Source organism: Epargyreus clarus, unplaced genomic scaffold (assembly GCF_041222505.1).
Source record: "Epargyreus clarus isolate Ecla_fem2 unplaced genomic scaffold, WU_Ecla_fem_2.2 ptg000008l, whole genome shotgun sequence".
NCBI lineage: Eukaryota > Metazoa > Arthropoda > Insecta > Lepidoptera > Hesperiidae > Epargyreus > Epargyreus clarus.
The window spans coordinates 7,990,167-8,011,064 of NW_027332216.1; the positions used below are offsets into that span (position 1 = coordinate 7,990,167).

The following is a 20,898-nucleotide window of genomic DNA, read 5'->3' on the forward strand; positions in this document are numbered from 1 at the left end:
GTTTTCGCAATCAAATAGGAACAATATCATTGATATTTTTAATATATCATTGAACTATATTATTCTGTGGAATTGTAACTGTTCGCCCGTGTATATCGCGTATAGTGACGGTTTTCTAAATAGTGCCTACTGTTCGTACCCTATAATAATATGGATGAGCATCATACACAATATTCTCCTAGATAGGAGATCTCATAGACTTAGATTTTTTTCGGGAGATCTAATATGTATATCCGAAAATCATTTTTGCTCTGAGAAACCCGTAATATACAAATATCAATGTGATCAAATAAAACTACATTTTTTAATTATTTAGTTTTATTTCGTTATTTAAAATATTTCATTCAACTAATATACACATTTACTAAAATAATTTCAAAGATCACAAATACATAAATGTTGTCTAAAAACACAAAACTCTTGCATACAATTGAATGTCATTAAAGCTACAGCAAATAACTTATGTGTGAATTTGCCGATTGATTTAATGTTCATCTGAGTTATGAGGAGAAATAGGTTAAGAATCTTTAAAAGCACGAAGATGATTTGACCCACCAGGTGGGGAAGAAATAGCGCTGGGTTCTCCTGTAATTTAAAATATAGAGTTATTTTATGAACTAAAAACATGGTACGTATATTTAAACGATACAATTTTTGTGTGAGTGTGTGAGTGATGTAGTTAACTACGTCCTACACTGGTAGGTACCAGTGTAGGACGTAGTTAACTACATGTAGTTATGATTACATTGTAGTTAACTACTTTTAAACGTAACATAACTTAACTACAGTACTCAACTGCATGATGTAGATATCAATTTGATTGCTGCAATCTAGTAATTATAACTACTGATTGTTTGAATTAAATGGACTTATATTTTGCAATGAAATAAAACGTAGAATAAGAGTAAGTACCTACAGTCTGTACAACCGAGTTAAAACCCGAAGGTGTGGGTTCGATTCCTGCTTATGGTCTGTTTGGTGGTAGGACTTAGCGCTGCACTCTCGCTCTAACAGGCTCTTAACTAACTACCTAGCAAACGACAAGTAGGTACACGAACGACTCGCCCGCGTGTGTGCGATTTTTAAAGGCCCAACATCATTTTAAATATGTAGTTATAAAAAGTAATCATGTAATCGTAATTGCATGCATAATTTCTTTTTTTTCTTTTCGAGGTGGAAACCTTCAAAAGGTACCCGACGACGTGGGAGCGACGTCGGGTTATGAGGGATTTTTACCGCACTAAAACCCCCCCGCTGGCCGTCCTCGGCGCTTGTTGGAGAACTCCGGGATCTCCAACGGAACATAATCGGAGTCCTCCAAGCGCGATGCCCGGATCAGGCTCTGCCCTAGGGGAGCGTTCGCTCCTCCCACAAAATCTGGTGATTACGATGGTATGCGACCACACATACTGCCGTTCTTCCCGGGGTAGCATACTGAACGGTTCGAGCTCCCGCTCTTGCCGCCCGAAGCCCGCTTTTAGTTGCCTCTTACGACAGGCAGGGGATACCGTAGCCCTATTCTAGTCCCGGAAGATTGCATGCAACTACAATTAGTTAGTAGTCAAAATGTTTAACTACTTTTTTCGATTACTTTTTGTAATCTGTAGTTATAATTACTGATTACTATATCTCATCGTAGTTAGTAATCAGTAGTTAGACTTCATATTGCTCAACACTGGTGAGTAGGTTAAACGGCTAAAGGCGCTTTTCCTGTCACATGTGTTTACGCCCGCACGAACGTCCCACCTGCACGTGTGCTACATGCATCATCTATTTAATCCGCCTCTTTTTTTATTTTTTCTTAATATTAAGGATACTTGGCCTTCATTTATTTCCTCTCTATTATTTTTAAGGCATCTAGGACTGGTCTTTCTCCCAGTCTCTTTGCCTGTTTCGTTGTCCCTGTAGTTCCGGGACTAGAATAGGGCTACGGTATCCCCTGCCTGTCGTAAGAGGCGACTAAAAGGGGGCTTCCGGGGTTGCGGGCGGCAAGAGTGCGAGCTCGAACCGCCCGGCCAGCGGCCCCGGGAAGGACGACGGTATGTGTGGTCGCATACCGTCGTACACACCAGATGGTGTGGCGAGCGTCAAGCTCACCTGGGCGGAGCCCGACGGGGCAACGCGCTAAGAGGACTCCGGTTGCGTTCCTTTGGAGATCCCGGAGCCCTCTACGCAGCGCAGAGGACGGCCACATAACCCGGCGTCGCTCCCACGTTGTCGGGTATCTTTTGAAGGTTTCCCCCTCGATAACAAAAAAAAAGGACTGGTCTTGGAATGTTGAGATTTGTCCGGATCCAATAAGATTACCCCTTTGGACTACATCTTTACACCCCTGCAATTTCTTCTTTCTTTGATATTTTTCTGTCACCAAGGGATTTTCAAAAATATCCCTACTTCTAGCAATCAGCTTAAAACAGTCCACAGGCTATTTCTGATTTTCAGTTGTACTTACCGTTAAACATCCCATCATAAGACAAAAATATTGTACTAGGCCCATGGACGTCGCAATGATCTTCAAGTCGTGGACTAACATCAATTGTCGTATTGAAGAAACGGACAAAGGATTGCTTAATGTGGTAAGTTCGCCATGATATGGTAACTCACCAAGATTTGACCTTAAGTGGTGTGCGTTGAAAATCTGCAATAAAAATACATAATCAAAATGTATCTTGGCTAGTGTGAAATATTAAATGTTTTATAACAATAGTGACCTGAAAGGTACATACTAACTCCAAAGGTGTTCTTTGGAGTTGGTGTGGCAGCAGTCTGACGCATCTAATTCTCACTTCCATGGTGTATGATGACTCACTCTTACGAGTACTACAAACTTACTCCTCAAAGACAAGAAACCATTGAATTTGATCGTCTCTAGGTAGTAGATCATGATGTTATTACTCTACTATCAAAAAGGGCCTTACCAAACCAAGCGCTCCATAAAAGTATGTGTAAGGTATCCTCAAAGCAAACGTAGGGTGCTGACAAAATGTTTTAGTGGTATTCAAGTAAGGCCTTAGTAAGGGAGTGAAGACTATATTAAATGGCAATTTCATTATGCCGTTTTTGTATTCGTAAAATTTCAGTTTTTTAATCGTCACATATTATTTTGAATTACTGATGATTGACTTCAGAATTACAATTTGCAAATATTAAATATTTTATTAATTTTAGTACATTATAATATTTATCTTTTTGTCATCCTATTATGTCCCAAAATTGACAATAGGAAATCAATGTCAGTTGATTAAGACAAACTAAAAATCATAGATAATTAGGATGTCATAACGAACAAAATATATGTATATCTATAGATAAGAAATCGTATTTTTACCCTACATTTACACTCTCGCCTCGTACCTCGTCTCGTGCTTCGTCTCGTATCACAGCTCGCACCTCGCGCGATTGATGGTAAATGAGTGTCTGTTCACATTCTCGTGGTGAGTTCAAACACTACACTTGCGTTTGTTGCGAGGTCCTTTGACTCGTGCCCAAATTACCGCTCCGGACGCGAGCGCTGCGAGGCGCGAGGCGAGACGCGAGGCGAGCCGCGAGCGACTATTTACACTCTCACCTTGTGCTTCGTCTCGTGCCTCGTCTCGCGACTCGTACGCGAGTGTAAATGAGCTATAAAGAAATTCTTGGTTTACCCTTATATTTTTTCAAGTAGTCCATTGAATATAAAACAGTTTGCGAATGGTCAATCCTTGCGCTGTTAGAAGCGCTTTTAGGCAGTACAGGTAAAGTGAATAGTGAAGTGAAAGGTTAAGAATACCAGCTAGATACCTATATGTACTCTGTAAAAATACTGCATCTGCTAAAACTGCACGTATGCGCGAAGCGGGACTCCCGACTCGGATTTGACTATATATTTTTCATAAAACTGTAACTTACCCTACTAAAGTTACGCTACTATAGTTTAACGAAAAAAACATTTAAGGCCCATAATTATCTTTATTAAACAAAATATTTCAATACTTAACAAATTCAAACAAAACACAAACAAAATGACAAATAAAATATAACAAATACGTAATTAATAAAGGTACCTAAAATATTATTAGTCAAGTATGAAAATATTATCACAATACACATCATTTCTTAGCAATCCAGAACATTGGGACAACGCGGTATCTTCGATTGCAAATTTTGGATTGAATCTTTTACAACCAGACGATAACAAAGTACCCAGAAAAGGATGGTGTCGCGAAGTCGCTGCGACGAAAACACCATCGGAAGTCATCGACAAAAAGTAAGGAGGTTTATTGGTGTTCTTCGTCGCCTCTCTACGAAAATTGTTTTTGAACACTGGCATGGGTGGTTGAAAAACATCGGGTAAAAAGTAAGATGGACCTACTCCATCGGATAATACTGAAAAATCGTAAAATAAAACAACATGCGGTATCTCTGTACCCATTTTAGTTATGTTCAGATTGTTTCCTGCAACAGTGGCAATTTTTATAGTTTTCTCTTGTTTGGCTGTGGTTGTATTTTCTTTCACTTCCAGCGATATTATTGAACTATTCGTAACTTTCATAGCGTTGTTAGAAGAGTTTACAATTAAAGCATAGAAGTCAGTTTCAATATTATTGGGAATCTTCGTATTATTTATAATATCATTAACAATTTCATTTCTTTTCAGCTCCGTAGTATTTTTTTGGATAATTTCCATATCCTCGCGTTTATTTCGGTAGTTTCGAGATACTGTCACCAGACGATTGTTTGTTTCAGTAGTTACTGGTGGGTTAAATGTAACGTTATCAAAGAAAGAGTACGTGTTGTTGAAAATGTTACTTATTAAATTATAAAACAAATTAAAGAATTCCGTTTGTTCCTCACAGTTAATTGTGTTAAGGGTTTGAATATATTTCTTCTCTTCTATACCACTGTTGTGTTGTTTTATTATCGCAGTTATTCTTCGATCAGGCATTTGATGGTTATTGAATTTATTGTTGAATGAAATAAGGTCTAACCCAATTCCGCCGTATGCCCATACCGCATATATTCTTGCATAAAATGGCAGGTAGTATAATGGAATCATTTTCCACTTGTATCGCAAAGGTGTCATAGCCATATAGTAACTGAGAGGCATTATTGTAATATTGACGTTACCATACCGTTGTTGGAATACTTTTAATTCTTGCTTATCACGTTCACTCATAGTGTAAGCTTCATTAAACATTGATGGACCAAATCTTTTGAACATTATTGAATGCTTTGGTCCATATCCAGGCATATGTAACGAATCATCAATCAGAAAGAAAACATTTATGCGCATAAGTGGATATTCCATAGCCATACTTGAAAGATAGTCGGAATACAGCGTGAAAGGCACGAAGCTGCCTCGTGGTACAATGTGATGGAAATACATATTATTTTCAGGTTTAGAAGTATTGCAGTGGACGATAATCAGGGGTTGTCGTCTGTAAGCGCTCATACCCAACGCATAAAACACAAGAAATGTTATTCCCAATAATATAAGGGTCATCCAACAAGCAGAAATAAGTTCTGGAACAAAAAAAACATTAATTATAACACTGTCCATTTCTTTCTATAGACATGTATTTATCTAAAATTTTGGATTAGCGCATTTACTTTGTCAATGCAAAGTCATTGGACGAATAAAAGATAAAATATTAAATAAACTGGGTTATCTAAGGTACATTTAACAAACACATTCAGGAAAATTCAGCGACATATGTGTTGCTTACATTTTTGTAGGCATCCATAATATCGTAGGCGACGGAAGTGCATAATAAAAACATTAGATCACATGATCTTATCAAATGCACCATAACTGATACATTGATTGTTCTGATAATGCTCCAATAATACTATTTTTACCGCATTTAATACATTCTTAGTTGGTGCACACACTTTCAATACCTTAACAATTATTGGCTACTCCCTGATTCCCCGCAGGGTAAGTGAACTTAATGTTTGAATAAGGTTTCGAATCGTAACAACCTATAGTTCTACTCTGGAGGCATTACCATCACACCTAGTTCTGACTTATAAGAGCAGCTTATAGCTACTGTATTTTTATTGGAAAGGTGTGGTTGGGAAGAGACAAAACGAGGGTTCTCGATTCCTGTTGCCAAGTGTAGCAACACATCTGCATGTCTCACCCGCAAGCGCGAAATATTGCACTCTCTTTGTGCTTGCATGCATATGGCACACGTGACTGAAAAAATATCTATGAAACGCTAGGCTATGCATACATGCATGCCATGCTACAGGTAGGTACGCGAGATAGAAGAACCTTTAATTAGATATGCTCTTCTGTCAGTTTATATATTTTGTTAATTTACAGATTGCCATTTAACTATTTTCCTTTTACTAATTATTTCAATATTACTTTAACGACCATTCTACGCAAAATCTTGATTGATACTGCGATAAGTAACTCTGAGACGAATGACTATAGTTTGATATTTTATTTTCCGTTTGTGACTAATCAAAAGGTGGAGAAAGACTACAAACCTGGCCACCGATCCAGCCACGACCGTTTCGGGACACACGCGACATTCCACCCTGGGGTTATGATGGTAGAGGGTGGTTGTTGTGGGGGACTCATGTCTCCTCCCCCCACATCCACTTTCAGCAGGGGATATTGCTCATCACGCTTTATTTGCTGCGGTTGCACTACCATTTTAGATCTCTGTAATAGGTACATAGTGAACAACAATAGCGTTGAGTAAATTTTAAGGATATCTTAGGAGTTAAATGATAGTCACAACAAAGTAAAGTCACAGACTTTGATAAGTAAAATATTGTATTTTACTTATCTAACTAGACTTCTTTTATAGCATTAAAATTCCTAGATACTAAAAGGATTACTTAACGGACTTCAGACTTACTTGGAGATTAATATGAAACGATTCGTATAATTACAGACTCATATTAATAACAAAGAATACTTACTTAATTGCAACGATTTATATTTATAACATGTACGTATTCGTTATTAAATTGCGTTACGAAACTTGTTGATACGTGAAAATTACAAAGTATTTGACGTAAAATTTAGGGCCGATTCTAATTTTAAAGCCAATGACAACGGTTTTATTTCATTTTTGTAAGCATTTTAAAATAGGTCATGTACGAAATCATACTTCTTTTGTAAAATACAAAATATCCGAGCTATGGACATAACAATTTATTAATCTAAGGTGCTAAGGATTTTGTTTTGCTAAGACTTTTTTTTGTTCTTCTAGTTTTCTTGCTTTCTTTTTTTTACCACGCGTTTATTAGCTTGGGTTGTATGTATGTATGTATGTACGTATGTAACGGAATCTTTGAATTCGATTTTTACCTACGTTGAACGGTCCGCTGAATTTCAAATTTTGAACAATTATCAAGAACCGATGACAATACACGATTTTAATAATTTTATCCCATTGTCCTCATCAGGATGGCCAGGAATCAGGATTAACGATTTTCTTTGTGCGATTTTAGCGTGGTTTTTAGTTTTTAAACTATTATTGTTATTATTATAGGAGTAGCAGATTAATATACAGTCCACCTGAAGGCATGTGGCTACTGCCGCCCATAGATAATCTGTTATCAACCCCAGATAGGTTTAGATATTTCTACAAGCAGCATTTAACACTGCTGTTATAAGGCAGAAATATGTGTGATGCCGCCGGAGTCGAACCACAAAGGGTTCCACCACCTTTAAAAGTTCCTATAATTAAACAATTAAGGTTCTCTAGTTTTCTAGCTTAATCAATTGACCACATAATCATTTTATTACAACCTCTGCCGTTATCATTAATATTTTCGGTTTTAGTGGAAGTATTTATGAGATAAATAGCCAATTTTATTGATGTAGATGGAATTTTTACACTCTGTATTCGATCACCTCACCTTGATCAAATCTTAGTCAGCAAAACAAAAACAATCGCAATCACCAGACATCAATACGTGAGACTTACTCGATGTTGATTAATGGAATTAAAGCAGAAAGCATAAACTTGTAACGTTACAAATTAAATACTAACAGAGTTTTATCTTAAACAAAGTTTAGTCATCATCATAACAGTGTGTAATTCTTGCTTGGAGCTATACTTTCATAAGTTATAGAATAATTGTGTTACTTAAGTTTTTTTATTTTTCTTCATAAATTTGTGTTTGTTAATTAGCTCATTTAAATCTTCAGTACAAGGTTTGTCACTAATAAACTTACTCTTAAATTAATGTATAATAAGCAAACAAAATGTTTTTTTTTAAAGTACAATATGTAGTTTGTCTGTTAAAAATTGGTCCTAAACTGTTTTTCCGAATATTGTTTTTGAGACAAATACCTTTTCGGATATTGGAAATTTCAAAAATTAGGTAAAGGTAAAGATTTCATAAAATAGGTAGTTGCGTTTTATTTAATTTGTATATTTATATTGTTATATTTGCTTTTTGATTAAGATCATTTACCAACTGATTATTAGCGTCAAAAATAACCATTTTACCCTACTTATTCTACTGGCACAAAAATACATAATGAAAAAAATTGCAAGTGACATTTAACCCTACATACATATTTATAAAAAGGTAACTAAATTATTTTATCAATTTAATTCACAATACGTAGCTTCATTTTAGTTACTTTCTGTATTTATTAACCTACGTTTTGTGGCACAGGACTTGTAAGAAAGGTTTCAGTGAACATATAATATGTTGATAGGGCAAATACATTAACTATAGACTGAGTATTGTCAAGATTTTTATACAGAAACTTTCATCCCGTTTCACACGGATACCATTTAGGATTGTTCAACTTTGACGTATATTTCAGAAAAACTTATTTCTAAAGCCTGGATGACACTTTTCCTCCCTTTGTCAGGTTTATAACTACTATAAAGTTTAATATAATTATTATTTTAGCAGATTGTTTATATTTTATGTATTGTCGCTTCCAGTGAATCAAATGGCCAGTAATGAGTGATCCTTACCGAGAACAGCGTCCACTACTGTGCGATGAGTACTCTGACGAAGAGTTCCACATCAGGAATTATTACCAAAAACGTAGTCAACCGTCTGTCTGCATCGGACGAGCTCGAAACCACGCCAAAGGTGCTGCGGCAGTCCTAATACGGTGGCCAGGTAATGTAAATCCAAAAGGCAACTCAAATTTAATTTTATTTAACGAAATCATTTTGCAAACTGTTCACGACAGTAAACCTGTTTGTATGAAGCGTTTTAATAAAATAAATATAGTTTAAATAATAAAAGGTTGTTTCATCATTACAGGAGTAGGTATTTTATTACAGAAAGGATTAAATTCAGTTTTTAAATGCAAATAATAAATTAATATTTATAATAAACGCCTTAAATAAGAGCCTTTAATCAGTATACGCAAAATCAAGTGAATTAAACATTTTTTTCTTACGTGTGTCAATTTAGAAAATAAGTATTTGAGCGTTATTTTTTTCCTGGTTTCAGATAACTGCTCAACTTCAGTAGCCTATTGGTGGTTGGGCGTTACAATGATAGCTGTTACTATTTTCGTTATTTATAACAGTGTACTAATTTTTGGAATGATACCAGCGTCCAATGTAAAACAGCCTAAATATAGAACTTTCAATACTGGAATCAAAACTAAAACACAAACATATTCTCTGCCAGAGGTTTACATGCATTTGGTTGTAAACAATGATAGTGATTTGCAATTAAATAATTATCTACCTCACATTAACCATATATCAACAAAATACCCTGGTTTTAATTATAATTTTTTAATAGTTTTAAATGATACATTAAATGATGTACACGATTTTAATGATGATCAAAGAAATGAAATTGCATTTAACTCTCTATGGGCAAATGAAAAAAATGCTAGAAAAATATCTAGCAAATATAATGTTTCGGTTGAATACATATCATTGTCAGCTTATTTAAATGATTCGCCGATAAAAAAGTTTTGGAGACATTTGCCACCACATTTGATACAGTTTTTAATACGCTCGGTATCTATATGGGAAAAAGGTGGCATAGCATTTAACCCCATGTTATTAACATCAAAATCCCCTAATCCTAAGTATTTTGAGAAATTATATAACCTTTTTAATAAATATATGAATTCCACTAGTAAACTTGTAGAAACAAAAGCAAAGACGAAAGTTTATTCAAGAACTAATAAAAAGCGACCGAATAATATTCGAGATATAATAAATGCATTAAATGCAGATCATAATAATATATCAGAAATTGATCTTAATGAAGCGGACAGTAATAAAATCACTGTTTTGGCAAATACGGAAAATAATCTACGTTCGAAACGAAGCATAAAACATAATATCCAAAAAAGAAACGATACTGATTTTAACTTAAAGGAAAATATTACCAATGGAGATGACATAAATTTAACTGGAAACAATGATAACATACCAAACACACCAAACTATACCTACACTACTGATAATATATTACCGTTATTCGTAAAATATCTCTTTCATACAAAACCTGAGAAAGAGCTTCTAACAAAATCTGAATTAAAAAATATTTTAATACCTAAAACCGAGATTGTTTCCGATAATGTAATGAGTTATAATGGAGATGAGACAGTGACAATTGGAAAAGCGTCTAATAGATCTGAACAACGTGATGAGTATATTGACCCTGTGAATAATTCTAAAAACAATAATCATCAAATACCAGAAGAAATAATAACATTGACGAAATCTAATAATTTTCTCGACACACCAGAACTATCCATAGATATAAAAGGAAATATAATTGCATCCAAAACAGCTTGTCATGCATTCTTGGGAACAATGTTCAGTAACGTGATTCATCATACAGAAGAAGAAACGCTTACAGATTTCATTATTTCCGAATTGTCATTATTTTGTAATGGACTATTAACCTCATGCGCAGGAATTGATGTGATTTTAGTGTAGACTTTATTATTTATTTTAGTCACTATTTTATTTTAGTTGTGATTTGTGTTTATGCGTATTAATTTTAGCAATAAAACAAAATGAATAAAATACGTTTATTTATTTTCTATCATACTATCTTATAATTATTAGGTCGTGTTCAAAATATTGTTGTTGTATTTCGTGTAACAATATTTTGATCACAAATTTTACAATTTTCTCTTATTATTATGGCAGCAGTTAATTGTTTGTTTCTTATATTTATTTGTTCATTTCGATAAAAAAATAAATTGTCAAAGAAGAAGACTAGATTTCGTATTACTGATTTCATTAAAACTTCACAATTTATCAGTCATATTCAATATCTTTTAAATGTAACGTGGTTAATATTATACGATGTACTTATGGATAGGTTTTTCTTACACAATAATAATAAGTAGTGCTTAAACAGGACACGCACAGATTAAAAAATATGTACAAAATCAAAGGTATTTTTGTTATAAAAATAACCAGAGATATAATTTAAATCAATAAATTACGCCTTCCCATTGTGCAACCAATTTAAAACTCGAGAAACTCTATTATGTGAACAAAGTGATTTTTGAGTTTTTATCTATTAAAATAGCTGATTTTTTTAAGAACCATCTTTAAGTAAGTACCCTCAATATTTTGTAAACATGACGCTTGGTACTTGTGTTAAATCCTTCATGTAAGTAATCGAAAGCTTGATTTATTGATTGAAATCTATTATAGATGTCATTCACAATGAATATTCATACATGTTATTCATAAGTTACTACATTTTATCCATTAATTAGTCCATTGTTTTCTTTTTCATAGTTAGGTCATATTGCACAGATTCAACGTAATACGTAACCATTTTTCCAAATAGTTCACCATCACATTATTTTTTTCTTGCTACATTTTTTCTTTCAACTGGAATTTCATATCTGGAATTCCAAATAATATACGAACGCTTGCAATCCGTCATAGCAGTGATAGGTTCACATTTTCTACTTATAGACCAATACACATATCCTTCAGGACATTGATATACAAATCCTCGTAGTTTGCCCGTTTTCGTAACTTCACATTTGAATAAAACTGGAGAGCATTCTTCATTCTTTTCGAAGGGAAAATGTCCCACTTTTGGACATGAATAGTTGTCCCTACTGACTGTGATCTGTAACAATACATTTGATTACATTCATAAATATTTAAAAAATACGAAAATAATTTTACATTTAACCAACATTTTTCCTAGCTTTTTTGCTTCAATTACATTATTAAAGAGATCTCATAGATTAGTATCTATGAGATCTCTTTTTAAAATTATTTTATATTCAGTTAGCTTTTTCCATTATTTTAATACCACTACATATACTTGTATATACTACTAAACATAGTATGATATAATTAAATATGTAAGTAATATATCAGAAATAATAGTTGAAAAATACATTTTAACTTACCGGTTCTTTGTAGTTAGCATCTAAACGCTTCACGCGGCGTTTCTGGGCAATTTGTCCCTCACATTTCTTATCAGCTTTTTCTTCTTCTACACACTGTATTTTACTTTCATCATAAATAGTGTTATTTGGACAAGTAAACGTAGCTACTTTAACTTCATGGCTTTCATCATCTTCAGTGCATTGATAGAATAAATTACAATACTTCGGATGTCTCCTAAATCCAGTTGGGCAAACATATAAATATTGGTCATCGTCTGTTTCTGGGCATTCCTTTTCAGATGATCCTTTTTCTGTAGTTGTGTCTTGTCCACCTTCCGTAGTAGATGTTCTATCAGTAGTTTCCTGAGTCGTAGAGGACTGTTCTGTTGTTGATGATTGATTTTCTGAAGTTTGTTCTGTACTAGATTCCTGAGTGGTTGTCTGTTCAGCTTTTGTTGTCTGTTCGGCTGTTGTTGTTGTTGATTCACTTGTAGTTGATTGAGCTGTTGTGGTAGTGGTCTCTTCAGTGCTAGCAGGTGTCGTTTGTTCAGTTGTCGTGGAAGTTGATTCGGTACTAGATTGTGTTGTCGTACTTTGTTCCGTTGTTGATTGTTGAGTCGTGCTTTGTTCCGTCCTAGATTGTTGAGTCGTGCTTTGTTCTGTCGTAGATTGTTGAGTCGTGCTTTGTTCCGTCGTAGATTGTTGAGTCGTGCTTTGTTCTGTCGTAGATTGTTGAGTCGTGCTTTTTTCCGTCGTGGATTGTTGGGTTGTCGTAGTTTGTTCTGTAGTAGATTGTTGAGTCGTACTTTTCTCTGTTGTAGACTGTTGTGTCGTGGTTTGTTCTGTCGTGGGTTGTTGCGTTGTACTTTGTTGTGTAGAACTAGTTTGATCAGTAGTAGATGATTGTTCGGTACTTGACGACTCAGTTGTGGTCGAGCTTTGCGTTGTTGATTGTGTAGTAGTAGTAGTAGTTTTGTCTGTAGTACTTGATTCAGTTGTCTCTTCTTGTTTACTTGTAGTTCCCTCAGTCGTCATAGTCTCATTGTTATTTTCAGTTTGAGATTGCGCCTCACTGCAATCTCGTGGTGGATACACTGAATCTTCATGATTGCATGTTTGAAGAGCAGGGTCCCAAATAGTTCCTTCACCGCAGTCAAAATGATAAATTGAAAAGGTTTTTCCATCACCGCCCCAATCGACACATCTATAAAATTTCTTACAGTCATAAGGATCCGCATAGAAACCTGCTTCCGTGCAAGTGTAATTGTTATTTGGCTTCTTCGTAGCAGTCTCTTCAGTACTTTGACTTACGTTATTTTCTGCAGTGGTAGACTGGGTCGGTGAATCAGTTGAAGATGTACTTTTTGTTGTTGATTCTGATGATCCAGAACTCTCTGCTGTACTAGTAGTAGAAGAAGTAGTTGAAGTATTCTCTTTGTTTTTACAGGAAGGATTTGTAACATCCTGAGGATGGTTGCAAGCAGTTATATCTTGATCCCATATTGTACCATCCCCACAAGTGAAATCATATTTTGTAAATCCACCTTTACCGTTATCAACGCATCTGTAAAACTTCTTGCAGTCTTCCGAGTTACCATAATATCCAGATTCTTCACAACTATCCTGATTTGATGCCTTGGTAGTAGTAGTAGAACCAGTTGAATAAGCTTCTGTAGTGCTTGATGACTCGGAAACTGCTTCATCTTGTACTGTTGGTTTCGCTTGGATACCACCTTGATTCTGACAGCTTGTAACTTCACTAATATGGTTACACGATTGGATATTAACATCCCAAGCAGTACCTTCACCACAAGTGAAGTCAAATTTATTATATCCTCCATTACCATTATTAACACATTGATAAAACTGTCTACAATCATTATTATTTGGATAAAAACCTTCTGCTTCACATATATTTTCATTTGTTGACACCGGTTTATTTGTCGAACTTTGTCCACCGTATTCATCATTTGGCTTGGCTGGGGTTGATTTATCTGTGGTGGAAGTACTAGAAGTAGATGTTGAACTGCTAACAATTGTTTCTTCTTTATTAGGCTGTGTTGTACTTGTGCCTATGTTTTTACTACAATGAGAATTATCAAGATCATGGTCACATGCCTGTATTTCTTGAACCCAAATAGTGCCATCACCACACGTAAAATCATATTTCGTAAAACCACCTTTACCATTTCCTACGCAGCGGAAGAATTTCTTACAATCATTTGTATTTGCGTAAAATCCTTCAGATACACATTCGTCGTTACTTGAGGATGTTACTGTTTTTTCAGTTGATTGTGTCACACTTGATGTTGATGAAGGAGGCGCCGAAGTATGAGTAGTTTCTGCCTGAGATTCTGAATGGATTGAACTACAGTTACGACTGGAAGAGGCATGATTACAAGCTAATATTTCTTGATCCCAAACAGTTCCCTCTCCACAAGTAAATTCATATTTATGGAAACCTCCTTGTCCATTGTCGGTACATCTGTAAAACTTTTTACAGTCCTCGTCGTCTCCAATAAATCCTTCTTGCTCACATCGCTGGGATCTTTGTGGCTTAGTTGTAGTAGAATAATCATTATTTACAGATGCTGGACTAGACTGGCTGGTTGGATTAGTTTGGCTAGCTGGACTGGTATAATCTTGGCTAGATTCAGTACTTATTGAAGCAGGCATGGAACTGCAGGGTGTCTTAACAGAGCCCACATGATTACAAGCATTTATTTCTGAATCCCAGACAGTGCCCTCACCACACGAAAATTCATATCGAATAAAACTACCTTTTCCGTCATTAACACATCTATAAAACTTCTTACAATCATTACTATCACCCATGAAACCTTCTGTCTGACACTGTTTATTTTCATCAGTTACTGTAGATGTTTTTACTGTTGAACTACTCAATTCTTGATTATTTTGATTTCCGTAGTTATTATCTATCTCTTCGTCTTTCTCTGTTGCTAAATTATGGGTTGAGGAAGTTTCGGTAACAGGTGATGCATTACCTCCACATGATTCAACTGCCCACGCATAGTTGCAAGCTTCGATTTTTGGATCCCAAACAGTGCCTTCACCACAAGTAAATTCATAGCGTGTAAAACTACCTTTTCCGTCATCGACACATCTATAAAATTTCTTGCAATCGTTTTTATTGCCCATAAATCCATTAACTACACATTGGTTATTCACATCTGGCATTGTTGAAGTTGTAGAACTACTTGATGGAGTATGCTGAGAAGTTTTAGTTGTCGATTCACTTTGGATACTTGTAGTAGTAGGATGTGGTCCTTGTGTTGAAGGATTAAGATTTTCATTTGATGTCATACTTCCTCCACATTTTTCAACTGCCCATGCGTGATTGCAAGCAGAAATCCTAGAATCCCATACGGTTCCATCACCACATGAAAATTCATACCGTATAAAACCACCGTTACCGTTTTCAACGCACCTATAAAATATTCTGCAGTCATTATCGTCACCCATAAAACCATTACTTTGACATTCATTTCCAGTATTAGAAACTGCCGAAACACTTTTTGTAGTCGTGGTACGTGTTGTGGTTTGTTGAGAACTTTCAGGTGCTTCATTGTTTGGTGTAACATAACTATTGTCGCTCTCCGAGTTATAGTTATAAACGGGATGTGTTGTTGTTACTTTATTGATATTATTGTTTACTGCGCTTCCTCCACATTTATCTACATCTGATGCATGATTACAAGCTTCGATTTCAGGATCCCAAACCGTTCCTTCACCACACGAGAATTCATATCTTGTATAATTACCATGACTATTGTCTACACATCGGTAAAACTTTTTACAATCATTGCTGTCCCCCATAAAACCACTTGTTTTACATTCTGTTCCTTCATACGAGATACGTTCAGTAGTACTCGTAGAGTGTGGTGGTGTCTCTCTTTGTACAGAACCATAACCTGAGTCATAGTCGACGTCATTAACATACTTTTGAGTTGTCGTTTGTATGAGAGATACAGTTGTTATAATTTTATTCTCTGTACTTGTTGGTATTGATGTGATTTCTTTCTGTAAACCACTACCACAATGTTTTACAGCCCAAGCATGATTGCATGATTCTATTTCAGGATCCCAAACCGTACCATCTCCACATTTATACTCATATTTCGTAAATCTTCCTTCACCACTTTGAACACATCGATAAAACTTGGCACAGTCATTAGCATTTCCAAAGAATCCGCTCGATTTGCAATCTGTTTCGGATAATTTTAAAGATTCAGTCGTCGTAGTAGTCAGTGTACTTATTGCTAGCGTCGACGGAGACTGTGTTAGTTTTTCTATTTCTGGGACATTATTTTGATTCCCATAACCTATTTCATCTTCAATTTCATTATTGAAAGAAGACGTCGTTGTATACTGAGGATTCATGGAAGGACTATTTTGTATGTTATGTTTCTCTCCGCAATCTTTTACAGCCCAATCATGGTTACATGCTTCTAGGTTTTTGTCCCACAACGTACCTTCGCCACATGAGAATTCATGTCGATCGAATCCACCTCGTCCATTACTGGTACATCTATAAAATTTTTTGCAATCATTTGGATCTCCCATAAAACCATCATTCGTGCACTTATTGCTATAATTGTCTTTAATATGATACTGAGTAGAGGTCGTTGCAACTGTTGAGGAAAATTGTGCTACTTGTGTCTGCGTTTGGCTAGATTGGTATGAATGATCAATCTGTACTTGTGTTTGTGTTACCTTGTCACCGTAATTAATTTGAGTTTGACTTTGGCTTACTGCAGATCCATTACTAATTTGTGTCTGATTTTGTTTTATCTCTTTCTTTTCCTGATTTATACGATCTCCATAATTAATCTGTGTTTGATTCTGTGTTACTGGTCCAGTGCTTATTTGTATTTGTGACTGAGTAACTTCTGAACCATAAGATATTTGTGTTTGCTGTTGGACAGGCTTATTTAATATTATTTTATTACTTTCAAATTGGTTTATATGGCTGATACTATTTTCGTCGTAAGTGGTACCTTTACCACATCGTCTGCGTTGAACGGCCCAAGGGTGATTACAACCTTGCGTATCTTCATCCCATACAGTGGTTTCGCTACATGAAAATTCATATCGTAAAAACCCTCCCCGCTGATTATTTACGCATCTATAGAATTTTCTACAATCTATATTATCACCCATGAATCCATCAGACGTACATAGATTGTCACTGAGAGAACTTGGCTTTCGAGTAAAATATGATGAAGTAGTATAATCAGTAGGTTTTTTACTCGATATGGAAACTGGTATATTCGATTGTGATGAGGTCGTTTCACCGTATACATTGTTAGATGGTGTAAACCAGGGATAAGAAGTTGTTATATAAGAACTCTCCAATTTATCGGGTTTCCAAGAAGCTATGGTGCTTGATATAGTGTTGGTGAGTTCTGGTGCTTTTGTACTTATGGGTGATGGTAATTCCTTATTTTCTTGTAATTCATCAATTTCATTTTCCATGTATCCTTCCGTGGAGGAAATTAGTTTATCGTTACCAAAGCCACGACATTCTGATCGTTTTGTGCTCCGAGGATAGTTGCATATTTCTGTTTCAGGGTCGTAAATCGTTCCTGGCCCACATTGAAACTGGAAGTTAAAAAAAAATAAATGAAAATTATTTGAAATTTAAATAACTTAGCAATTAAAACGAAATATTTTATAGTTTAAACGCACTTTATAAAGTGTAGTACAATTATACACGCTCTTATTTAACCAAAATTGCCTGTGATATCTTCTGGCTATAAAAAAACATTTGTAACCTACCAATATTACTGAAATCATTGGGAACTGTCCTAAACCTGGTTACTTAACACAAAACTGGTTGCGTGCTTACTAGCTGCTTCCGAAACTTACCCTATAAACTGTGTACTTTCCATTAGACGCCTTCAAGCATCGATAGAAGACTGAGCAGTCTGCTGCATCCGCCTGAAATCCTTCTCCAAGACATAGTATGGGGTCAGGCTTCGGTCCTGAATAAAGTTTCACTATACGACCGCTTACTCTAGACTGTCGACGACCTTCTGTTGAAGTTTCTGTAAGTATGAGATGAAATCAATGTATTTCTTGAAATGAATTGACGGAAAATATATTGCGGCTAAATAAAAATGAATTATAATACGTATTTAATTAGACTGGAACATACGAATTTGGCGACGCACTCTGTGTTTGTGGATGAGACTTTTTGTAACATCATACTCGAAAAAAAGATTAGTACGTCAATAGATTCTATAGAATTTATACAATACATATTGTTTTATTAGGATTTTAAGCTTTTATAGTTAATAATAAAGTGCAAAGACGTACCATGGTCACTCGAATATGTGATATCGATGAGAGCTATTAATATTAGAACGAATAGATAATATTTCCGTGACATCGGCCTCATATTGAACTTTGTGACTAAATTTAGGCAACATGTAGTTTAATGTAAGCACGTCTGTGTCATGGTGGATATCTGGAACAATAAAAACTTTATTAAGTAATAATTAAAGTAAATATGAATGAACTTAAAATGCGTAAAGTGTTATGAGTCTTCTGAAGAAGATTATAAGCTTATGCTAATACGAAGGAGTTGTGAGGCAATATGGGTATTGATATCTCATGAAAAGTTCCTATAACCATATGTTTCGATCCCAATCCCGATTATGATTATGATTATGATTATGATTATGAAAAAAAAAATCCTTACTAATTCCTTACTAATATTATAAATCCGAAAGTAACTCTGTCTGTCTGTCTGTCGTTCTGTCTGTCTGATTGTTTCTTCTTCACGCCCAAACCACTGAACCGATTTTAATGAAATTGTGTACGAAGATAGTCTGAGACCCGAGAAAGGACATAGGGTAGTTTTTATCCCGGAAATCCCACGGGAACTAGGGATGGCGATCGAATAATCGGAGAAACGATCTTTTGTACCCAAAACATCGATTATTTTAATAGATATTAGTAAGGATTGAATCGTAAACTATGTATTTGATCAAGTGATGATCTTTAGCAAAGTTGTAGGTACGAATTTTCAGTTTTATGTATGTTAGTACGTTTCTTTTAAACGCGGGCGAAGCCGCGGGCAAAAACTAGCAGATAATAAAATAACAATCGTACCTTCTTCTTAAAGTGCAAAAGGACTTTATTATATTTAGACTCTACAATATCAAACACATAATTATGACAATACCTAGGACGACCTAGGTATGCAAATGCCGGGTAATAATAGTGTCGATGTGGACGATTTTCTGCCTACCAAAGTCGAAATTTGTATTTTTTTGCTAACAGGAACATTTATGTATACAAGAATATTGAAGAAATAATAATAAATTAATTATATTTAAGCAGTTGTATAAGCTCCGCTATTTGAAGTAGTTATTGGTTACTAATAAAGTTAATTAATAAAGTAAATAATAAGTTATTAATGAAAGATAAGAACAAAACTAGTACGATACTTCCCAGATGTAGAAAAGAAATTCATTTATTCCTTTAGATGCCAAACCCGGAACTTTTTTGGAAAACCACTTTAGTAAAAGCTGTATATTAAGGGTCGGAGTTTCCAGTCTTATTTAAGTTAGTCGTAACAATTTAAGGGACACAGAAGCAGAGTAAAGTCCCGTTACTGCCCGTTTGTCATTCAATAGGATGCTTATTCTGATAAAGATTGTAAACTTTTAAATATGGACCAAATGCGTGTTTGCAACCTTATTAAAATGGAAGTTTAGTGTAGGTCAAGAACGTTCTGCAATGCCAATGACCGATAATGACCTCACACGTTATATTCGTGTACAACAACTCACGAATGTGCGAAACCTGATGCTTGCCCTAATCTCGGTGGTGTAACGTAACACCTACTTAATAATGGTGATTAATAATAATAATTATATTGAAAATTATATTCGATAATGAAAAAAATAAACATATCGTTAGGATTTGCAATTAAGTTTGTATGTAGAGGTTACTGCCATAATTGGAATATAATGCCTTGGAAATATGTGTCTCCCTTACTAACTAGAATACAGCAGCGGTTAATACTGCCGTTATTGGCAGAAGCAGGTGTGGCGGTGATGCCGTCGGAATCAAACCATAGAAGGTTCTACGGGTTCTACAACCTTTCCCAAATACCTATAAAAATATACCTTTCAAATTAAAAAGTCGTGAATTTGTACTATATGATTAATTTTTATATCGATTAAATTATAAAAGGCTTAAAAACACTTGTTTCGAAATAGGAGAATATTTACAAGTTTTGTGCGTCACACTTGACAGTAGGTGGCAACTGCTTCCGGCTCTTAAGAACTAGGTTGGAACGCGTGCAAAATCAAAATATGACTACAGTTTTTAACATTGTTATTATTAGGCAGAAATTCATGTGGCGAAAGTGCCTCCGGCATCAACCTTCAAAGGTCTCTACCACATTTACTCGTATGTCTACGAAATTCATTAGTACTTTACCACAGTATAAGGATCTATATATTTGTACCGTGACTTTACCAAGTAATATGCAACTTTAAACAGGTTTTTTATGTTACTATCATTTTAAACCATTTTCATTCATT

At 35.1% G+C, this 20,898-nt stretch overlaps 4 protein-coding genes across 4 annotated transcripts in view; 1 reads left to right on the forward strand and 3 right to left on the reverse strand.

The window, feature by feature from the left end:
* Positions 1-311: 311 nt before the first annotated feature.
* Positions 312-3,231, reverse strand: LOC140744309 (uncharacterized). Its single transcript, XM_073075869.1, has 3 exons — positions 2,919-3,231; positions 2,453-2,638; positions 312-585 (listed from the first exon to the last, which is right to left on the reverse strand). The coding sequence occupies exons 1-3, from the start codon at positions 3,048-3,050 to the stop codon at positions 376-378; spliced, it is 528 nt and encodes a 175-aa protein (XP_072931970.1). The 5' UTR covers positions 3,051-3,231; the 3' UTR covers positions 312-375.
* Positions 3,232-3,934: 703 nt separating this feature from the next.
* LOC140744307 (uncharacterized) lies at positions 3,935-7,078 on the reverse strand. Its single transcript, XM_073075866.1, has 3 exons — positions 6,919-7,078; positions 6,478-6,655; positions 3,935-5,502 (listed from the first exon to the last, which is right to left on the reverse strand). The coding sequence occupies exons 2-3, from the start codon at positions 6,644-6,646 to the stop codon at positions 4,055-4,057; spliced, it is 1,617 nt and encodes a 538-aa protein (XP_072931967.1). The 5' UTR covers positions 6,647-6,655; positions 6,919-7,078; the 3' UTR covers positions 3,935-4,054.
* Positions 7,079-8,461: 1,383 nt separating this feature from the next.
* LOC140744159 (uncharacterized) lies at positions 8,462-10,889 on the forward strand. The gene is made up of 4 exons (XM_073075643.1): positions 8,462-8,541; positions 8,910-9,093; positions 9,433-10,218; positions 10,867-10,889. The coding sequence occupies exons 2-4, from the start codon at positions 8,928-8,930 to the stop codon at positions 10,887-10,889; spliced, it is 975 nt and encodes a 324-aa protein (XP_072931744.1). The 5' UTR covers positions 8,462-8,541; positions 8,910-8,927.
* Positions 10,890-10,970: 81 nt separating this feature from the next.
* Positions 10,971-20,898, reverse strand: part of LOC140744310 (uncharacterized) — a 33,792-nt gene continuing 23,864 nt past the window's right edge. Inside the window, exons 2-5 of the mRNA XM_073075870.1 lie at positions 18,659-18,809; positions 18,209-18,387; positions 12,341-17,941; positions 10,971-12,051 (exon numbers count right to left, since the gene is read on the reverse strand). Of these exons, the coding sequence (XP_072931971.1) occupies positions 11,773-12,051; positions 12,341-17,941; positions 18,209-18,387; positions 18,659-18,740 (6,141 nt within the window). The 5' untranslated portion in view covers positions 18,741-18,809 and the 3' untranslated portion in view covers positions 10,971-11,772. The remainder of the gene's footprint in view (positions 12,052-12,340; positions 17,942-18,208; positions 18,388-18,658; positions 18,810-20,898) is intronic.

Excerpts from the sequence above, each read along its gene's own strand:
- LOC140744309 (XM_073075869.1), bottom strand. The coding sequence starts at position 3,050 with ATGAAATTGCCATTTAATATAGTCTTCACTCCCTTACTAAGGCCTTAC. Across the intron at positions 2,639-2,918 it reads TTTATGGAGCGCTTGGTTTG|ATTTTCAACGCACACCACTT; the intron begins GTAAGGCCCTTT and ends TTTTTATTGCAG. Across the intron at positions 586-2,452 it reads TTATGATGGGATGTTTAACG|GAGAACCCAGCGCTATTTCT; the intron begins GTAAGTACAACT and ends TTTAAATTACAG.
- LOC140744307 (XM_073075866.1), bottom strand. The coding sequence starts at position 6,646 with ATGGTAGTGCAACCGCAGCAAATAAAGCGTGATGAGCAATATCCCCTG. Across the intron at positions 5,503-6,477 it reads GTGGCTGGATCGGTGGCCAG|AACTTATTTCTGCTTGTTGG; the intron begins GTTTGTAGTCTT and ends TTTTTGTTCCAG.
- LOC140744159 (XM_073075643.1), top strand. The coding sequence starts at position 8,928 with ATGAGTGATCCTTACCGAGAACAGCGTCCACTACTGTGCGATGAGTAC. Across the intron at positions 9,094-9,432 it reads AGTCCTAATACGGTGGCCAG|ATAACTGCTCAACTTCAGTA; the intron begins GTAATGTAAATC and ends TCCTGGTTTCAG. Across the intron at positions 10,219-10,866 it reads TGATCTTAATGAAGCGGACA|GAATTGATGTGATTTTAGTG; the intron begins GTAATAAAATCA and ends CCTCATGCGCAG.